The sequence below is a fragment of the Monopterus albus genome, unplaced genomic scaffold (assembly GCF_001952655.1).
Source record: "Monopterus albus unplaced genomic scaffold, M_albus_1.0 scaffold433.1, whole genome shotgun sequence".
Taxonomy (NCBI): Eukaryota; Metazoa; Chordata; class Actinopteri; order Synbranchiformes; family Synbranchidae; genus Monopterus; species Monopterus albus.
Window position 1 is genome coordinate 178,816 of NW_018128313.1, and position 17,003 is coordinate 195,818.

Here is a 17,003-nt window from a genome sequence, read left to right on the forward strand (position 1 = left end):
GGGCCGTATACCGTTCACACATGAGACAGATGGCAGTCGCATTTAAATGACAGTGTGAACAACAGTGCAAAAAAATCGGATTTCGGCAAAAAATCCGATCTGAGCATTAAGACCTGCAGTGTGAACATAGTCTAAGTAACCGAACAAAGGCTGTTGTGTGTGAAAGTAAATCTTCTAAACATTTTCCATCATGAAAAACAAATCTGCTAGGAAACCACCTTTTCAAACCAAATCACTCCGTAACAGTGTAACACCAACAACCACATAGTGACAAAAAACAAGATATAATCTTAGCTAAATAGCACCACTGCACTGCCCAGAACTAACAATATGCAGTGATTATTTGACTCACTGTGTGTGTGCGCACACAATTTATGGACGAATCACAAATGAAAAGAAGGAGCTGACTAAACAAGAGCAGAAACATATACACAATCTATGGATGAATCACAAATGAAAAGACAGAGCTGACTAAACAAGAGCAGAAACATAGATGCATCCATACAGTGCATGAGGGATATGAAACTGATGTGACTCATATGCTACTGTCATCAAATCTTAACACAATTAAAACAGCAATGGGAGACTTAAGGAGTGTGTTTGACAGCACAGCCCACAAAAAGTCAAGTCACAATATAGGTCGGCAGCAGGCAGGCTGCTCAGCTGACAAACATGGTGAGCAGCCTTGGGGTAGAGGGCTGGATTCCCTGGGTGGGAATATTCTGGGTTTAGATCCAATTAGACAGCCAACACAGACAAGGATTACTACACCAAAGTTATGGTGAAACAAGTTTTGATGCCAATATTGTTTAGCGGGATGGCATGCCAATACCTCTACAACCTGTGCTTCAAGTACTGCATCTGAACAAATATGCAGCACCACAGAGACACATACAATCCACAATGTTTCCAACCACACCCAGATAAAATAAATATGCTTGCCTTCTTGGCAAAACACCTACGTAGAGAATTAGTCATTTTGCCAAGAAGATAGGCATTTATTGTTTCCTCCACAATATCCAAGTAAATAGGACACATTGTTGACCATAACAAATGTCTAGTCTGGGAGCCCGTGTGCTATTTTCTGCATTCTGTGCCAAATCATAAAATAATAAGTCTGAAAGAAGTGTTTGAAGTATTCATTTGTTGACAGAAAAGGCAAACTGAAAATTACAAGATTTATACCAGTGAACTTAGCCAAGAAGAACATATTTAGAAGTTCAAATGGTTGGCAGCCTGGTCATTTTGCACTGTTAATGATACTCACAGTGCAAAATCATATTATAGGTCAAACTGATTTAATCCATGCGAGACATGCAAAAGTAATTGGTATTAGACAGCAATGTACACTCCATCAGATGTGTCCTTACAAAACCTGGTTTTAAATACCACTGGATCCCATATACCTTGGAAATGCTATGAAGGTATTGAGGTATGAACACACACCATGTGACTGCTAACTGACGGAAAAAGTAAAACCTTTTATTGCATTCAATCTCACCTGAAGTGGAGGGCCTAGGAGGCAGCTGTTGCTGGGGATGCTGGTGTGGTTCAGGGGGATGCTGGCTGGAGGATGGCTGGGGCAGACCTCTGGGTCGATCACGCCCCTGCAGAGCAGACGGGCCGGATCCTGAAGAGCTGGCAGCTGGACCTGGCCTCTCAGCTGCACCGACCCCAGCAATAGCTGGGTCAGCCTCCAGGATGAGTCTGGCCAGGGACTCAGCCAAGTCACCATCTCCTCCTCGATCCTCCACATCTGAAAGGACAGTTTTACTTTGGATATTCCAGCAGGTTTAGCCCTGCTCTCCATATTATACCTAAAACAACCAGTCAAGGAAAACTGTGGGCAGAGATTCCATCAGATTCGCTGCTGTTAACCCTAAATTTAAACTCCTAAAAATGTAATAAAGCAGCCATTCTGTACCAGTGGGCCACAGACCACAGGTAGGCACTAGAGCGCCCTGTGGTGGGCCACGGTCACAGTGGCATAACACATATTTAAGCCAAGATTATTTATTTTGTGTTGTATTTTATGTTATTTTTCTCATTTATTTGGGAAGGTGGTCCTTGGAATCATTTTACAATATAAAGTGGGCCTTGGGTTACCAAAAGCTGAGAGCCCCTGTAATAAAGTAATACAGATTATGCAAAAAAGCTGAAACCGACCACAAAAGTATGGAATACTGCAATCTGACAGAGAAATGACCAGGATTCCTGAGTCAAGTCAGTCTTTGCTAATTACATCACTGACCTGGTGGAGGCAGTCCAGACGAAGATGAGAATTTGAGTGAAGCGAGGGCGGATGGGAGTGGGAGATGGTCCGCAGAGGAAGGGAGACTGGTAGAGGAAGAGTCCTCAGCTCCTCCTAAATCTGATTCTCCTCCCATCACCAGCCCCGCTCCTAGCCCATCTCGCTCGTCGAGCTCAGCAAGGCGTTTATGTTCTTCCTGCCAGTCGTCATCTGGAAGAGGAGCCAGAAAGAGTGGTTGTTTGATCACTTTTTACAACTTATAAATTGTCTCAAACATGTTATCCCAACAAGTGGTCACATAATGTTTATGAAACTAACAATCACAATAGCTAAAAAAAAACCTGTCTAATTTAAATCAGAAGAAGGGGTACATGAAAGATTAAGTTGGGAAACTTAAAAAACTGGGGATGCAGCAAAAGGTTTTGAGGGAGATATTGTTTTTAAACCTGAATCTCAAGGGAAAGGCTCTGCAGCAGCAGTTTGTATCGCCCCATGAACTGGTGAAATTACATGCACTGAAAGTCACTTTCGGCTTCTCCCGTTTTAGGGGTCGCCACAGTGAATCGTCACACTGACGACTCACATGTTGACATTTGGCACGTGTTTTACGCCGGATGCCCTTCCTGAAATTTCCTATACTATTAATTCAATTCCCTGGATTTTCTAAAATACCCTTTGACAACCACCAAAGGACATGCTGCATTCAAATATGAGCTGTGCTTGTGGGTGGAGGGGTAGCATTTTCTAATCGATAAAAAAAAAATCCTATGTACTCATCTCTATACATATACTGTACGTCTGCATAGCAGTCTGGTGGATGGAGGTTGACTGAACATTTCTGAGATAAACACAGGAATCTGTTTAAATGTTTTCATATTTTTAATAACTGAGTGACAGAGTTCTGTTAGACCACCTGCTCAAAAATAAACTCAAAATCTTATAGTAATTTAAAAAAAGAGAAATTGCATGTCATCAAGTACAGTAATAAGATGTGAAGACATGTAGTGTTTACAAGGCCAGGAAACCATCTGGAAGAGACTCACTTTATTTTGATAAGCAAAGCTATCTTTGCTTATCAAAGATATCAGTTGACATAGTCAACTGATATATGATATCTGTATCAGTTTGTAACTTTTCCTACTAGAGGAAACAAAACACTGGACCACTGTTACAGTAACATTAGAAACACTTTCTCAGCAGAAGCAAAGCCTCATTTTGGTAGATCTGACCACCTAGCAATCCAGCTCAGGCTGGTTTACACCAAATGGCTCAAAGCGAAACCTGTCACAGTGAGAACTGTTAACACTTGGACTGTCTGTGCACAGGCCAGCCTGCAGGGCTGCCTAGAGGCCACAGACAATATCCATGAATATGCAGAGACTGCAAATGATTACATCAGCTGGTGCACGTCCATATGCGCCCCACCCAGAGCTGTGCGTGTCTTCCCCCCAAAAAAACCCTGGATTAATAGGTACATAAAACATAAAATCAGGAAGAGGCGGGAAGCTTTCAAGTCAGGGGACCAAGTGGAGTACAGGAGAGCCCAGTACAAACTACAGAAGTCCATCAGAGTTGTAAAGAGGGCATACTTCCAAAAACTGGAGAGTTACTATATGAATAACAACACACACAGCATGTGGCAGGGAATCCAGGCAGTCACAAACCAACAAACACACCCCCCTGAGATGCCACCCTTCCCGACAGCCTTAATAATTTCTATGCTGGGTTTGACAGGCTGAACACAGATACCCCCTCAAAATCCCCCTGCAACCAGGGGGACACTGCTTTTCAGGTGACGCACACACAGATCCTGAAACAGATAAACCCCCATAAAGCTGGGGGACTGGATGGTGTCCCCTCTAAAGTGTTGAAAGTCAGTGGGGATCAACTAGCTAGTGTGTATGCAGACAACCTGTCTTTAACCCAAGCAGTAGTCCCTCACATTTTCAAAAAATCCATCATCATACCGGTCCCTAAGATGTCAGACACATCCACTCTGAATGACTTCAGGCCAGTGGCGCTCACATCAGTCGCCGTGAAGTGCTTAGACAAACACACATTAACCACATGGTCCCGGACACCGTAGACTCTCTCCAGTTTGCCTACCCCCCCAATAAATCAGTGGACGATGCGGTGGCTCTGGCTTTATTCCATACCCTGAAACACCTGGACAACAGCAGTACATATGCTAGGATGCTCTTCCTGGATTACAGTTCTGCATTCAATACCATTCGCCTGGGTAGGCTGGTTGAGAAGCTGACAGACCTCGGTGTCCCAACTCCCACCTGTAACTGGATTCTGGACTTCCTGACATAAAGACCAATGGTGGTCAGAATCGGAGGGCGGGTGTCTGCTGAGCTCACAATCAGCACAGACTCACTGCAGGGCTGCTGTCTCAGCCCCAAACTCTTCACCCTGTACACTCATGACTGTGTCTCCAACCATGACAACACCATCATCATTAAATATACTGACGACGCCACCATCCTGGGCCTCATCGAGGCAGGGGGACTAGTCGGGTTACAGGAGCTTAGTGAACAACATTCTTGTTTATGGAGAGGAGAATGACCTCACCCTCAACATAAACAAGACAAGAGAAATAATAGACTTTAGGAAGAACCCCTCTTCTCTGCTGCCTCTGACCATCAAAGGGACTGAGGTGGAGAGGGCTGACAGCCACATGTTCCTGGGCCTGCAGGTGACATCTGACATCTGAGAGCATCCTAACCACTGGCATCACTGTCTAGTATGGTAACACCACACAAGCAGAGAGAAAGGCTCTTCAAAGAGTTATAAAGACTGCAGAGAGGATCATTGGGACTAAAAACTCTGCTATGGACACACTGTACACACAGCGCTGTTGTAAAAGAGCAGAGAACATAATCAGAGACCCACTCCACCCAGCTCACACTCTGTTCAGACACAAAAACTGCACCTACAGCCTCAGGCACAGCAGGGAGGACAGCTTTTTCCCTGCTGCAGTAAGACTGATGGCAAATACAAAAATGTGAGAGACGTGCAATAACCCCTTACTACCTCACTAAGTGGAATGCCATATCCAACTTCATTATGTGAAATACTATGTGCAGTATTTGAAGTTCACCATCTCATCCATTATCTTATTTTTTGTATTGCGTTGTCATATTATGTCACTCTTACTTTATTTTCAGACTAGATGTTCTTTTCTGGCTTTTAACTCTTTAGCTGACTCCAAGAAAGCTGCACATGAATTCCTATATGCCTAGACTGTCTGTTTATGCATAAATGGCAAATAAAAATCTCCCCAGAGTCTGTGACTTAAGTAAAAAGTAACTGCCAATGACTTTTCTTCTTTCTCTCCATAATAACAAAATATGTTTTAGACTTGAAGAATTTAGAATCCTATAATCAAATGTTGTGTGAAATGTTTAAGAGTTTAGAAATGTTCTGGTAAAGCTGAGATAAATCTGACTTGTACAGGTTTAACTAGTCAGTGCTTAAAAGGACTCCTCCTCTAATCTTTTTCCTCTTCTAGCAATGGAAACATTATCCTAAACTTGAAAATGCAAAATCTCAGATCCAAAATATGTATACTGTTTAAAAAAGTCACAATTCACTTATAAAGTTTGGTATAACCCTGTCTGTTGTACCAAAGTGTTCTAAGCTTTTGCAAATGCAGATAGAGACATCCTCATCTCTTTAACTAACCACAGATGGACCAGTAGTGACACCTTGTGACTGGAGTTGGATACTACAACTCCTGTAAACAAGCAACAATTACGGTATTAACCTTGACGGATTCTAACTTTTCCAAAGTATTGCAAACCTTAGAAAAGTGCTTTTGATTTTTTTGTTTGTTTTATGATTAAGTGTGGTATTAATGGATTGTGATATGCTTTAACTGAAAGGCTAACTGTCTTCTTGATAAAAAGCCTACTTAGGCTTTCAATTTTGGACTGTTGCTTACAGATATATGCTTACACAAATAACAGATTTTGGTGATTTTTTATTTGAACAGATGTTAACACAGTTTCTCTTGGAAATGGAAAAAATGCACAATATTTTCAGCAAACAGTGATGCATAGTTACTTCTTATGCCATAAATTGAACAAAAATAAAAAATAAAAACATTATTATGGCATGGTGCAAAAGTTTGGGCACCCTACACAATCAGTACTTAGTAACACCTCCTCTGGCAGATATCACAGCTTGCAAACGCTTTTCATAGCCAGCTAAAAGTCTTTCAATTCTTGTACTTGGGATCTTCTCCCATTCTTCCTTGCAAAAGGCTTCTAGTTCTGTAATATTCTTTGGTCGTCTTGCATGCACAGCTCTTTTAAGATCTACCCACAAATTTTCAATGATGTTTAAATCAGGGGACTGTGATGGCCATTCCAAAACCTTCAGCCTGCGTCTCTTGAGGTATTCCATAGTGGATTTCGAGGTATGTCCTCACAAGCAACAACAAGGTATGAACTTTTGACAGTACATCATACAAACCCGATTCCAAAAAAGTTGGGACACTGTACAAAATGTGAATAAAAACAGAATGCAATGATGTGGAAGTTTCAAATTTCAATATTTTATTCAGAATACAACATAGATGACACATCAAATGTTCAAACTGAGAAAATGCATCATTTTAAGGGAAAAATAAGGTGATTTTAAATTTCATGGCATCAACACATCTCAAAAAAGTTGGGACAAGGCCATGTTCACCACTGTGTGGAATCCCCTCTTCTTTTTATCACAGTCTGCAAACGTCTGGGGACTGAGGAGACAAGTTGCTCAAGTTTAGGAATAGGAATGTTGTCCCATTCTTGTCTAATACAGGCTTCCAGTTGTTCAACTGTCTCAGGTCTTCTTTGTTGCATCTTCCTCTTTATGATGCGCCAAATGTTTTCTATGGGTGACAGATCTGGACTGCAGGCTGGCCATTTCCGGCCTTGATCCTTACGCACGGAGATTGTTCCAGATTCTCTGAATCTTTGGATGATATTATGCACTGTAGATGATGATAACTTCACACTCTTTGCAATTCTTTGAGAAACTCCTTTCTGATATTGCTCCACTATTTTTCGCCGCAGCATTGGGGGAATTGGTGATCCTCTGCCCATCTTGACTTCTGAGAGACACTGCCACTCTGAGAGGCTCTTTTTATACCCAATCATGTTGCCAATTGACCTGATAAGATGCAAATTGGTCCTCCAACTAGTTCCTTATATGTACATTTAACTTTTCTGGCCTCTTACTGCTACCTGTCCCAACGTTTTTGGAATGTGTAGCTCCCATGAAATCTAAGATGAGCCAATATTTGGCATGACATTTCAAAATGTCTCACTTTCAACATTTGATATGTTATCTATATTCTATTCTGAATAAAATACTGGAATTTCAACCTTCCACATCATTGCATTCTGTTTTTATTCACATTTTGTACAGTGTCCCAACTTTTTTGGAATCGGGTTTGTAAGAACAAATCAGGAAGCCGTCTCAATGATGACAAAGTCTGAACCAACCAGGACTACATTTTGAGAAAACCCTCAGCTAATCAAACAAGACAACACCCAAATACCAGTGAATAACTATTTAATTTGCCTCCCTTTGTTCTCAGTGCAGTAAGAAATCGTCTCGCAATGTTTTTGTTCTGTCCACGTCTCTTGTCTTTGTCGTATTTTTTGTGTCTAATTCATGTTTGTTAAAATCTTATGCCTGCATTATGACATGAAGTGTTTTTCTTAGTTAGACATTATTTAACCTTAAGACTCTTTTGTCAAGCAGGCAAACAAGCTGACCAAGTCTTTGGCGTTCCAAGTTTGAACCACTTTCAGCCAAAAAGTGTTGTAGTCAACAAAAAAAACCGTAGTTTTACTCCAGCTGAATTGTTTGTTAGCTTGCAGAGATGTTTTCAGAATAATCCTTTGGCAATAAGATGCGGTTTTTCTTTGACTCAGCTCTAAATGGCATGTGTAAGACTGTGCCTCTGGCCCCACCAGCATCTCAACCCAGACTGCTGAGAATCACCACCAAGATGAGAAAAAGTATCACAAAGGAGGGAGAGAAACCAGCTGACAAAAATGGATGCCTCCTGAGCTCTTAGCCTAAGAGGGGTCCTGGCAATTTGGCATCGCTCTCCACCCCGGACCTGAAAAAGGGTTCTATTTTAAAAGCAGACCACTCTTTCTTCCCCTGCTACAATAAGTGGCCTACGCATGGTTTAGCTGATGTCACTCCTAAATTAAAGCCCATAACTCACAGAAACTTGCAACTGTTTTTAGTTTAAATTCTTGTCTAAATCCTATCATTTAAATCCAAAATATAATGTAATTTTATACAATATTAACTCACTCTCCACTATAGCTAAACAATAGCTTAGTCATTCACTGGTCCATTAGCCACCTTTTTGTTCATATGTACCACCTGTCCCATTTAACAATCCCAATTCCATTTTCCTTCCTTGTACATATGTAAATAAATTCATTTAGATTAGATCTAGCTTTTTTCAAGTCATCTTTTTGTCTGTTTTATTCTCAGTAACTGAACTGAGGGTTCGCTGCATTCACATCAAAACTGGATTAACAGTTCAGATTAATAAATAATTTAGATTAATACATTCATTGTTAGTGCAGCTCGCTTTTTCAGCCTGGTGCCTTTTTTTTTTTTCGAGGTATTAAAATTAATCCTAAATTGTTGCCCAAATCCACTACAGACGTTTGAAAATAAATTGTATATGACTCACCAATGGCCCCAGCTCCAAAGGTGTCATCGTTGAACTGGTCAATTTCATCTTCCTCTTCTACCAATCCCTCATCTTCCTCCTCCAATGTACAGTCTTCATCCTGAGACTGCTAAGAAAGCAGGAAAGACAGGTGGAGCGGGAAGGTGGGATGGAAAAAACATACACGGTGAGGGGTAAAGAAAAGGAATAGCTTGTATACTGTGCATCCCTACACATGTAGAGCACATAAAATACAGGACGTATTAAATTTGTCTACATCAACTTCAGAGTCATGACATGTTCTGATATGGCAGAAGTGTTCACACCTTTGTTTTTACAAAGAGTGCCATGTACAAACTCAAGAATCTCACAAAGCAACTAAAAAGAAAAGCTGAGAATGCCAGTAATGCTAGGTCTGCACAATTAATCATTTTGTCAGTGAGTTAGATCCCTGTGCAATCTGTCTCACATGACAATGACTATGCTGTGTTCGCATTAGCAGAGATGCCTTGCATCAAACCAAGTGCTCCTTTTCCTCGCTAAGCTGCGTTCTTGCTAAGCTGCGTTAACCAGTAACTGTTAACCAGTGGTAACCAATAACCTCAAAGTGATTTACTTCTGCCTGCTCTATGAAAGATATTTTATGCCCCCTGCAACTATTCTTTTCCAAACGCTGTGCAGCCTGCCCTATACACCTAGCGCCAAATAGCAGTTGAGTCAGAAATAACTCACTCTGCGGTTATTAGTTGTGGTTACCATTTTGAATTCAAAATATTTTAAATAACCTTACCGTCCAAAGTGCATAGCCTGTATTTATACTGAGATTCAGAGAGAGGAAAACATACTGTAGAACAAAGAACATGGGACAAATATCTTCTGGAAGAAATTTCCAGCTCTTTAAATGCAGACACCGACTCTATAGCCTAGCAGTCAACATGATAATAATGATGACACTGATGATGAAGTTTAAGCTATCATTTTTCAATTGAAACATAAACCAATGAATTGCTTTGCTGTTTGTGTACATGATTTATTTGTAGCCTGTTTTTCACCTGAAGAATTTCTGATCATTGGTGATGTCTGTGTTGGACTTCATGAACAGTTCAACTCTCTGACCCACCTGGCTAGTGTCAGCTCATTTTTGGGCTAAAGACACTAGTACCCTACTGCGTAAAGAAAGGCTGATGGTGGGTTTCGGCCACTACTAACTTCATACTTGGACCTCACAGTATTAAGTATGTGGCGCATATGACAAAGATGGCGGCACATGTACAACGTAAGGCTCAGCATCTCCCCAGATTCTCCTGCTCATTTTGTGTATTGTACATTACCCTACATATCTTACTGTAAATATCAATTGTACACATCAGTAAATGAGTTCTGACTGTATATACTGTAGATGCTGCACACTCTGCACTGCTGTTATTGCAATTCTGATTAGATGCTAAACAAGATTTCATTGCCTTGTACTTCTACATGTGTAATGACAATAACACTGAATCTAATCTAATATGTGCAACTTAAGTGTTTGATCCCTTTAATCCACGCCGACTCTGACCTCCGTGCATCATCTCTCATCAGAACAGCAGGAGGACAGCATGACCTTCACCAGGCCGACTGACAGCAGAAATGTACTGGACAAAAATGTAGGCTCATCAGCAAGGAATCAGCAGTAGCTACATGTTTTGAGCTAGGTGTACTGTCACACCCCTACTGGCCACAATTTCTGAGATATTTAATTTTAAAAAATAAAGATATACAGTGAAACCTTTTTTTAAGTGATTACTTTCTTGCTTGACATCAATTCTAAAACTATAAATAACTTTAATATAGAAGCCACATTATTTTTAAAGCCTTTATTTATAAACAAGCAATTAATTGCTTAGTGTAACTTTTTGTGTAGTGTTTACTAATTTTAAGACCCTAATGCTTTTTAAAATGATTAAAATATTACAAATATGAATGATAAAAATGTTATGCAAGTTTAAGTATACATTATACAACTGTAAAATGGAAGAAAAACAATTATTTCATACAAACACATCAGCACTCAATTGTGCTACTGAGTGTGTGTAGATTCTCTTCTTACTTAAGAACAAAATCAGATAAGAAAACAGAGGTGAATGTCAGAATTTTAATGAAAACTGCACAAGTGGGTTTAAAGAAGGCATTTCTTCTTAGGAACAGCTGGTGAATGAGGCCCAATATTATTGGTTATACATGTGCTTTTTCTTCCACAAAATGTCTAAACGTTTGCTGTACTAAATATTTAATGGATTCCGCGCACCACATATTCAGTGCTTCAACAGCAAAATCTGTCATCTCTGAATGTAAAACGTTAGATACCAGATTTGACCTCATAACTACATTTCTTAGATTTAACCACTGTGACCAGTAAACTTTGTGAAAGCTGCCTCTTATGTCTACCAGTCATGATGTCATATAGTCATCAGAAACTTGCTACTCGCTAATTTAAGGCAAGTTATGTGGAAGGTCATTTGATAAGAAAACTGATAGGTTAGTGTAATACTATACAGGTGAATAATACTTTTTATTAGATATTTGCCAACTTGGGTCCTATTATCATCTAACCTTGGCGGTTATTAAAATACAGAAAGACACAAACTCTAGAGGAACACAGGCTTCCTGTGCAACGCCTTACCATTCAGCTAATTAAACACCAGTCTGCTGCTAAATCGACAGACCACACTAATGTGTGTGACAATTTCATTATAGGCCAGACTGGTAGTGTATAACGTTTTTTTTAATTTAGTTATCTGCATGCAACATTGTTAACAAGATAAAATATCAAATAGCATCTTGCTTTTGCACGCAAGTGGTCGAAGTGTAACATTAGATCAGTTGTATAAAGTCAAAATTGGGTTGACGGTGAACCCACTTTGATTTAAACATTAGTTCCACTCCACAAATAAATTATAAGTTAGTATCTATTACTATTTCTCGTTAAAGTACTTTAACCGAATAGCCAATTAGCCTAACATATTAGCTGGCTAAATCAGCAATGCAATAGCATGGTTTCTCGATGGGAAAACATTACAGCACTGTAGATTAGCTTCAAAAATAAACATTACAAAACGTTAAGCCAGTTAGTAGCTTCCCGCAGAAGGAAAAGGGTTTAAACTATATGAATAAATACAGCTCCGTAATTCCACTTCACGACCCTCTGGCACTCAGCAGGTGACTGTTAGCAAGAGTCTGTTAGCCACAGTGCTAGTGCTGACGTTACTTCACACATGTCCCACGTCGTTGGAAAACTGCTGCCCCAAAACTAACCAATAACATAACGGCTGGACATAGGGTACAACTAACACATAATGCCATTTCATAACTGAGATTAATTTATGAGTCAATAAGCGCACCTTCCCTCCGGCCGGCCCATGTCGCCAGGCAAGGGGGCTGCTTCGCAGGCCGCCAACTGCATTGAATTTGGCAGTGGCATAAACAACACACAGCATTCATCATATTACTCATAAGCAGTCTGGAATTACTACCAGCTCTCTATGTAAAATCTGACCTTATCTTTAGGAGAGTGGCACATGGGTTTTAAGGTACAATACTCACGTGAAACCGAAACATCTATCTTTAGGCTTAAGGGAAAAGTACATCGACAGCAAAGCGGCGCGCAAATGACGCAGCAGGTACGTCCACTTCAACGTGCGCTACCGAGCGACGTGAACGAGCACGCATTTCACGGCGCAGCGGACAGTTTTCATCTTGCACGTAGACTTACTGTATTTCCGTTTAGAAAATGAGGAAGCTGATCGTATAGCTGTGAAAAACAAGTAACAGGGACAACACATTGAAAAGTAAGCCGGATATTTTCATACCATATTATATATTGTAAGGTAGACGTTTACATCTTCAATTGAAGACCATCATTCCTACCTAGGCTAATGACTTCCAAGCAAGCGGCTACATGTAATAATGTCATTTTTTAAAGATCAGCATATTGTCACAGTTTAGTAGGCCAGTTGTTCCAATTTATCGCAACGTTTTCATGTTTAATATACAAAGAAATTAGGCCATAGAATCCCCCATGACATCCCCTGCTAAGCTTGCCATCTTTTATATCATTTTGTGTAAGTGTGAATGTGTGTGTGTGTGTGTGTGTGTGTGTGTGTGTGTGTGTGTGTGTGTGTGTGGGGGCGTGTCTTGCTGTGGGGACTTCTTCCTGACTCCATACCAACTCATGAGGACCCATTTCACGGTGGGGACCTAAATTGAGGTCCCCATGGGCAAGAAATTGAATTTTAGGGTGGCAACATGGTTTAGGGTTAGGATGAGGTTAGGGTTAGGTTAAGGTTAGGGTCAGGGTTAGGGTTAGGCAAGTAGTGGTTCTGGTTAAGGTTAGGGTTAGTCTACAGGAAATGCATGTAAGTCAATGTAAAGTCCCCATGGACTACGAAACATAAACTGTGTGTGTGTGTGTGTGAATGTGTGTTAGCCTTCGTCAGCCATGGTTCAGTCGCAGCTCTGCTCTCTGGAGCACCTGATGAATTCAGGGTTTGGCCGTCCTTTTCCACGACATGGCCTTCAGCTCCTGTTTTGGTTTGCCAATGACTGTGTGACCTGTGAACTCACTGACTGTGTCGTCAGCATGCAGGTAAAATCACATTAGATCACAAGCTGAACGTTTTTCCATATGTTTGTTGTAGATTTGTGAATTTTCCATTTTTTCTTATTATTAATTACACTATTTTGAATAATGTAGTTATAATACATGAGCATAAACAGTCTATATAGTTATTATAACAGATTATTATAAGAAAGAAAATGTGGAACAGTGACACAGAGTCTGTTGTTGTCACAGCTGGTGTCAGATTGTCAACCAGAGAGAGGTTTCTGTGGCTTCCACCCATTTGGCAATGTTGAGGAGCTTCTGCCTGTACTGAACAGCCCCAGAAAGGTTTGTGATGTTTTGTTTGTTTCTATCAGTTTCTATAATTAAAGGAGCACACCACAAATTTTACACATGAACATCCATTTCTCCCTCACCATTCAGTTTGTGAAAAGAAGTGACAAATAGTTTTTCACACACCTATTGCATCTTTAGTTATTAGTTTTTTGTAAAAATACCACTGAGCTTTGAATAACGTTTTCTTACTTTTGAACCTGAACCTGGATTTTCCTGTTCCATTTTGGTTCTCTGAATCTTTTTAACCTAAATGCTCATCAGTGTACCGCAACTCACTGATGTCATTATTCCATCCATCTATTCATGCAGCATCCTACTGATGGTCCACAAACCTTCTGTTTCTCTGTACCAGCGATTTTATTCTTACACAGAGTTGTTTATCTGTCTTTGTCGCTCTCTCTCTCTTTGTGTCTTTCTCTCCAGGTTGTGTACTTTGAAGTTGGCAACCTGAACACAGAAACCTACCCAGCTTCTGCAAACCTCCCAACATATGTGAGGGAAAATTATGGGTCAGATTGTAACTGTGGTAGTGATAATATAGACCGCATCATCATCAGTTGCCAGGTGAGAACTACGGTGGTGGAGACGGTGTATGTCACTGAGCATGATAGAGTTGACTTTGGGAGGTTCAGTCGTGACAGGACCTATGAAATCGGCTCTGAACTGATCCAAGCCCTGCAGAACCCGAAGCTAGACCTCACCACCTTTCTCACCCAGGTGGGCTACTTCGAGGTGGTTCAGGCCAGCAATATAGAAGAGATACACTACCCAGAATCTTCAGCTCAGCAAATGTTCGACATGGTGCAGACCTACAGTGATGACTTCCTCACAGAAGCCTTCCACCAGCAGCTAGATGTCACCATTGAGCCCTTCAGCTATAAGCAGCACATGCACTACATTGTAACCCCACACAACAATGGACTTGTGGCCAACTACAGTGAAGTGCAACATAAATACAGGAAGCCTAAAGCCAGTAAGAGACAAAGAGCTTTGAGGGAATATTATTGGCAGTCCGAGTGGGAGCAGCTTGATAGAGGTAAGGGTGCAGTCAGCATTTGTTTCTGTATATGACTTTTCTCTTACCTCTAGTCATATATCTAACCATGCAGATAGTTGTTGTTTTATTTAGTCACCTCCCTCCTTTTGGAGAAGAGGAAGATATGTCAGAAGGCAAAACATTAAAATGTGTGCATTATTATTATCTCTGTAGACTGGTACCCATCAGTGATAAGTGGGAAAACATGGATTTCTTAAACTAGGTAGAACCCACCCTTTAACAGTATGTAGATGAACAGATTCATGTGATCATAGTGACTTCCACATCCACTTTAACTTGTATTCACATCAGCTCTGCTGTGCACTATAGAAGAGAGCCCATTGTATTTACTGTAGGAAACCCTGATAAGCCAGATTTTAATAGTGTTTGACCCTTTGCGAATTTCTGTTTCCAGCTTGTGACGATGAAGCCAAGAAACGGAGGAGAGATGGTGGCATCAGCTTTTTCAAGCTTCTCCTCAGTGCTGGAGCGCTCTGCTTGGCAGTCAGGTGTTTCAGCTGGCTGAGGAGCTGGTGGAAGGCAGACCTGAATGAAAACCTTCTCAAGATGGTACCATGGAAAACGCCAAGTTATCAACGTGCACATATTATGCTGGACTATGTGTACTAGAATTTTACAGTGTCAGTTTTTGTAATAACATGATATTCTGTACAATAATAGACTAAATATGTGCTATTAGTAATTTGTAATGCACCTGAGATGATTTGAGTGGTGAAAGTCCTGCTTGGAGGTGGACTTGTTATGTATAATGTTCCATATTGGATCATTTCATACTATTTTCCATATTGGGAAAAATGGCATTGTAGTTTTCCTGTAATGATCTTCTAAATATAGTTTTAATTTTGAGATTATGAACCAAGTCAGCTAAGATCGCTACTAAAATAAATAGCTGTCAGGGAGTGATGTGTGCAGCTTCCGTTACTGTTAAGGAGTGAACCCAATTAAAAAGCCAGTAGTCGGAGACAACAGAGTCACATTTAATTGTCAGACTGGGAGAGCTCAGGAGCAGGAGAAACAGTCTTACAGGCAGAGAGGACAAGGCAGAATCACAGGTAGGTAATCCAGGCAGGGTGTCGATAGCCAGCGTAGCAGTCCGATAGTAGGGATGAGGCAGGATCTCCGGTCGATGGTTCAGGCAGGGTGTCAATTACAGGCGTAGCAGTCCAACAATAGGGGCAAGGCAAATATCGTTAGTCAGGAGCAGGCAGGATTTCGTTATCAGAATGACAGGTACTGGAATAAATGCTGGAGAGTTTAGGCTAGGCAAAAAACAATCTGGCAGCTCCCCACAAGGCGAGGAGCTGCTACATACTGAGGAGAGCAGGTGTGATAAATGAAACAGTAGGTGAAGGCACTTTAGTGATGAAGTAAAGTGTCCGAGAGTCTGGGTGAGCTGGGAACAGGAAATACTTTTAGAGTAAAAGCAGGGAACCGGAAGCCAGCGGGGCAGGATCATGACAATAGCTGGTAATGAATTTGTGTTTCCAAATAGTGAGTGAACTAATTAATATATAGTGAAATTAATATAAAATGATTTTTAGTCCAGTGATAAAGATGTCAATAAATGTTAAAATAAATTAGTCTAAAATGTAAATTACCAGTAGGTTGTGAAGTCTGAAATACTGCTACTATTTTAAATTGATAATGGTTCTTGATTTGACAAATATTTAGTATTTAACTTTGAAACATTTTTTAAAAACATGGATGTGTTATTAAGTGCTTGGTGAGTGCATATAGATTTACTACAGATGTTTTATGTTTTAAGATATTTAAAATACCTTTTTTTGAATAATAATTTGTTCCAAATGTTTTTCCTTATTTACTTCCATAATTAAAAGACTAGAAACATGCTTTGTTTTTCTATTTTTTTTTTTTTTTTTAAGTTTCAGTACTGGACTCAAGATGTCTCTTGCTTTACTGAAAAGTCTCTACCCTGTGTATGTGCACTGGAAGAGATAGTATATACCACCTTTCATCAAACTTAATTTGACAGGTGGCCCCGCCCCCTTTGTCCATTTTTCAGCCAATCAGAATCGTCCTTTCAGTCCTTAGTCCCGCCTTC

At 40.4% G+C, this 17,003-nt stretch overlaps 2 protein-coding genes across 2 annotated transcripts in view; one reads left to right on the top strand and one right to left on the bottom strand.

Moving 5' to 3' along the window:
- The window catches only part of patl1 (PAT1 homolog 1, processing body mRNA decay factor), a 27,122-nt gene extending 14,479 nt beyond the window's left edge, over positions 1 to 12,643 (bottom strand). The window contains exons 1-4 of the mRNA XM_020586988.1: positions 12,531 to 12,643; positions 8,970 to 9,078; positions 2,252 to 2,461; positions 1,502 to 1,756 (exon numbers count right to left, since the gene is read on the bottom strand). Coding sequence (XP_020442644.1) covers positions 1,502 to 1,756; positions 2,252 to 2,461; positions 8,970 to 9,078; positions 12,531 to 12,545 — 589 coding nt within the window. The 5' untranslated portion in view covers positions 12,546 to 12,643. The remainder of the gene's footprint in view (positions 1 to 1,501; positions 1,757 to 2,251; positions 2,462 to 8,969; positions 9,079 to 12,530) is intronic.
- Positions 12,644 to 12,667: 24 nt separating this feature from the next.
- Positions 12,668 to 16,994, top strand: LOC109952111 (uncharacterized). Its single transcript, XM_020586986.1, has 5 exons — positions 12,668 to 12,775; positions 13,414 to 13,572; positions 13,780 to 13,875; positions 14,308 to 14,920; positions 15,336 to 16,994. The coding sequence occupies exons 2-5, from the start codon at positions 13,426 to 13,428 to the stop codon at positions 15,548 to 15,550; spliced, it is 1,071 nt and encodes a 356-aa protein (XP_020442642.1). The 5' UTR covers positions 12,668 to 12,775; positions 13,414 to 13,425; the 3' UTR covers positions 15,551 to 16,994.
- Positions 16,995 to 17,003: the final 9 nt, after the last annotated feature.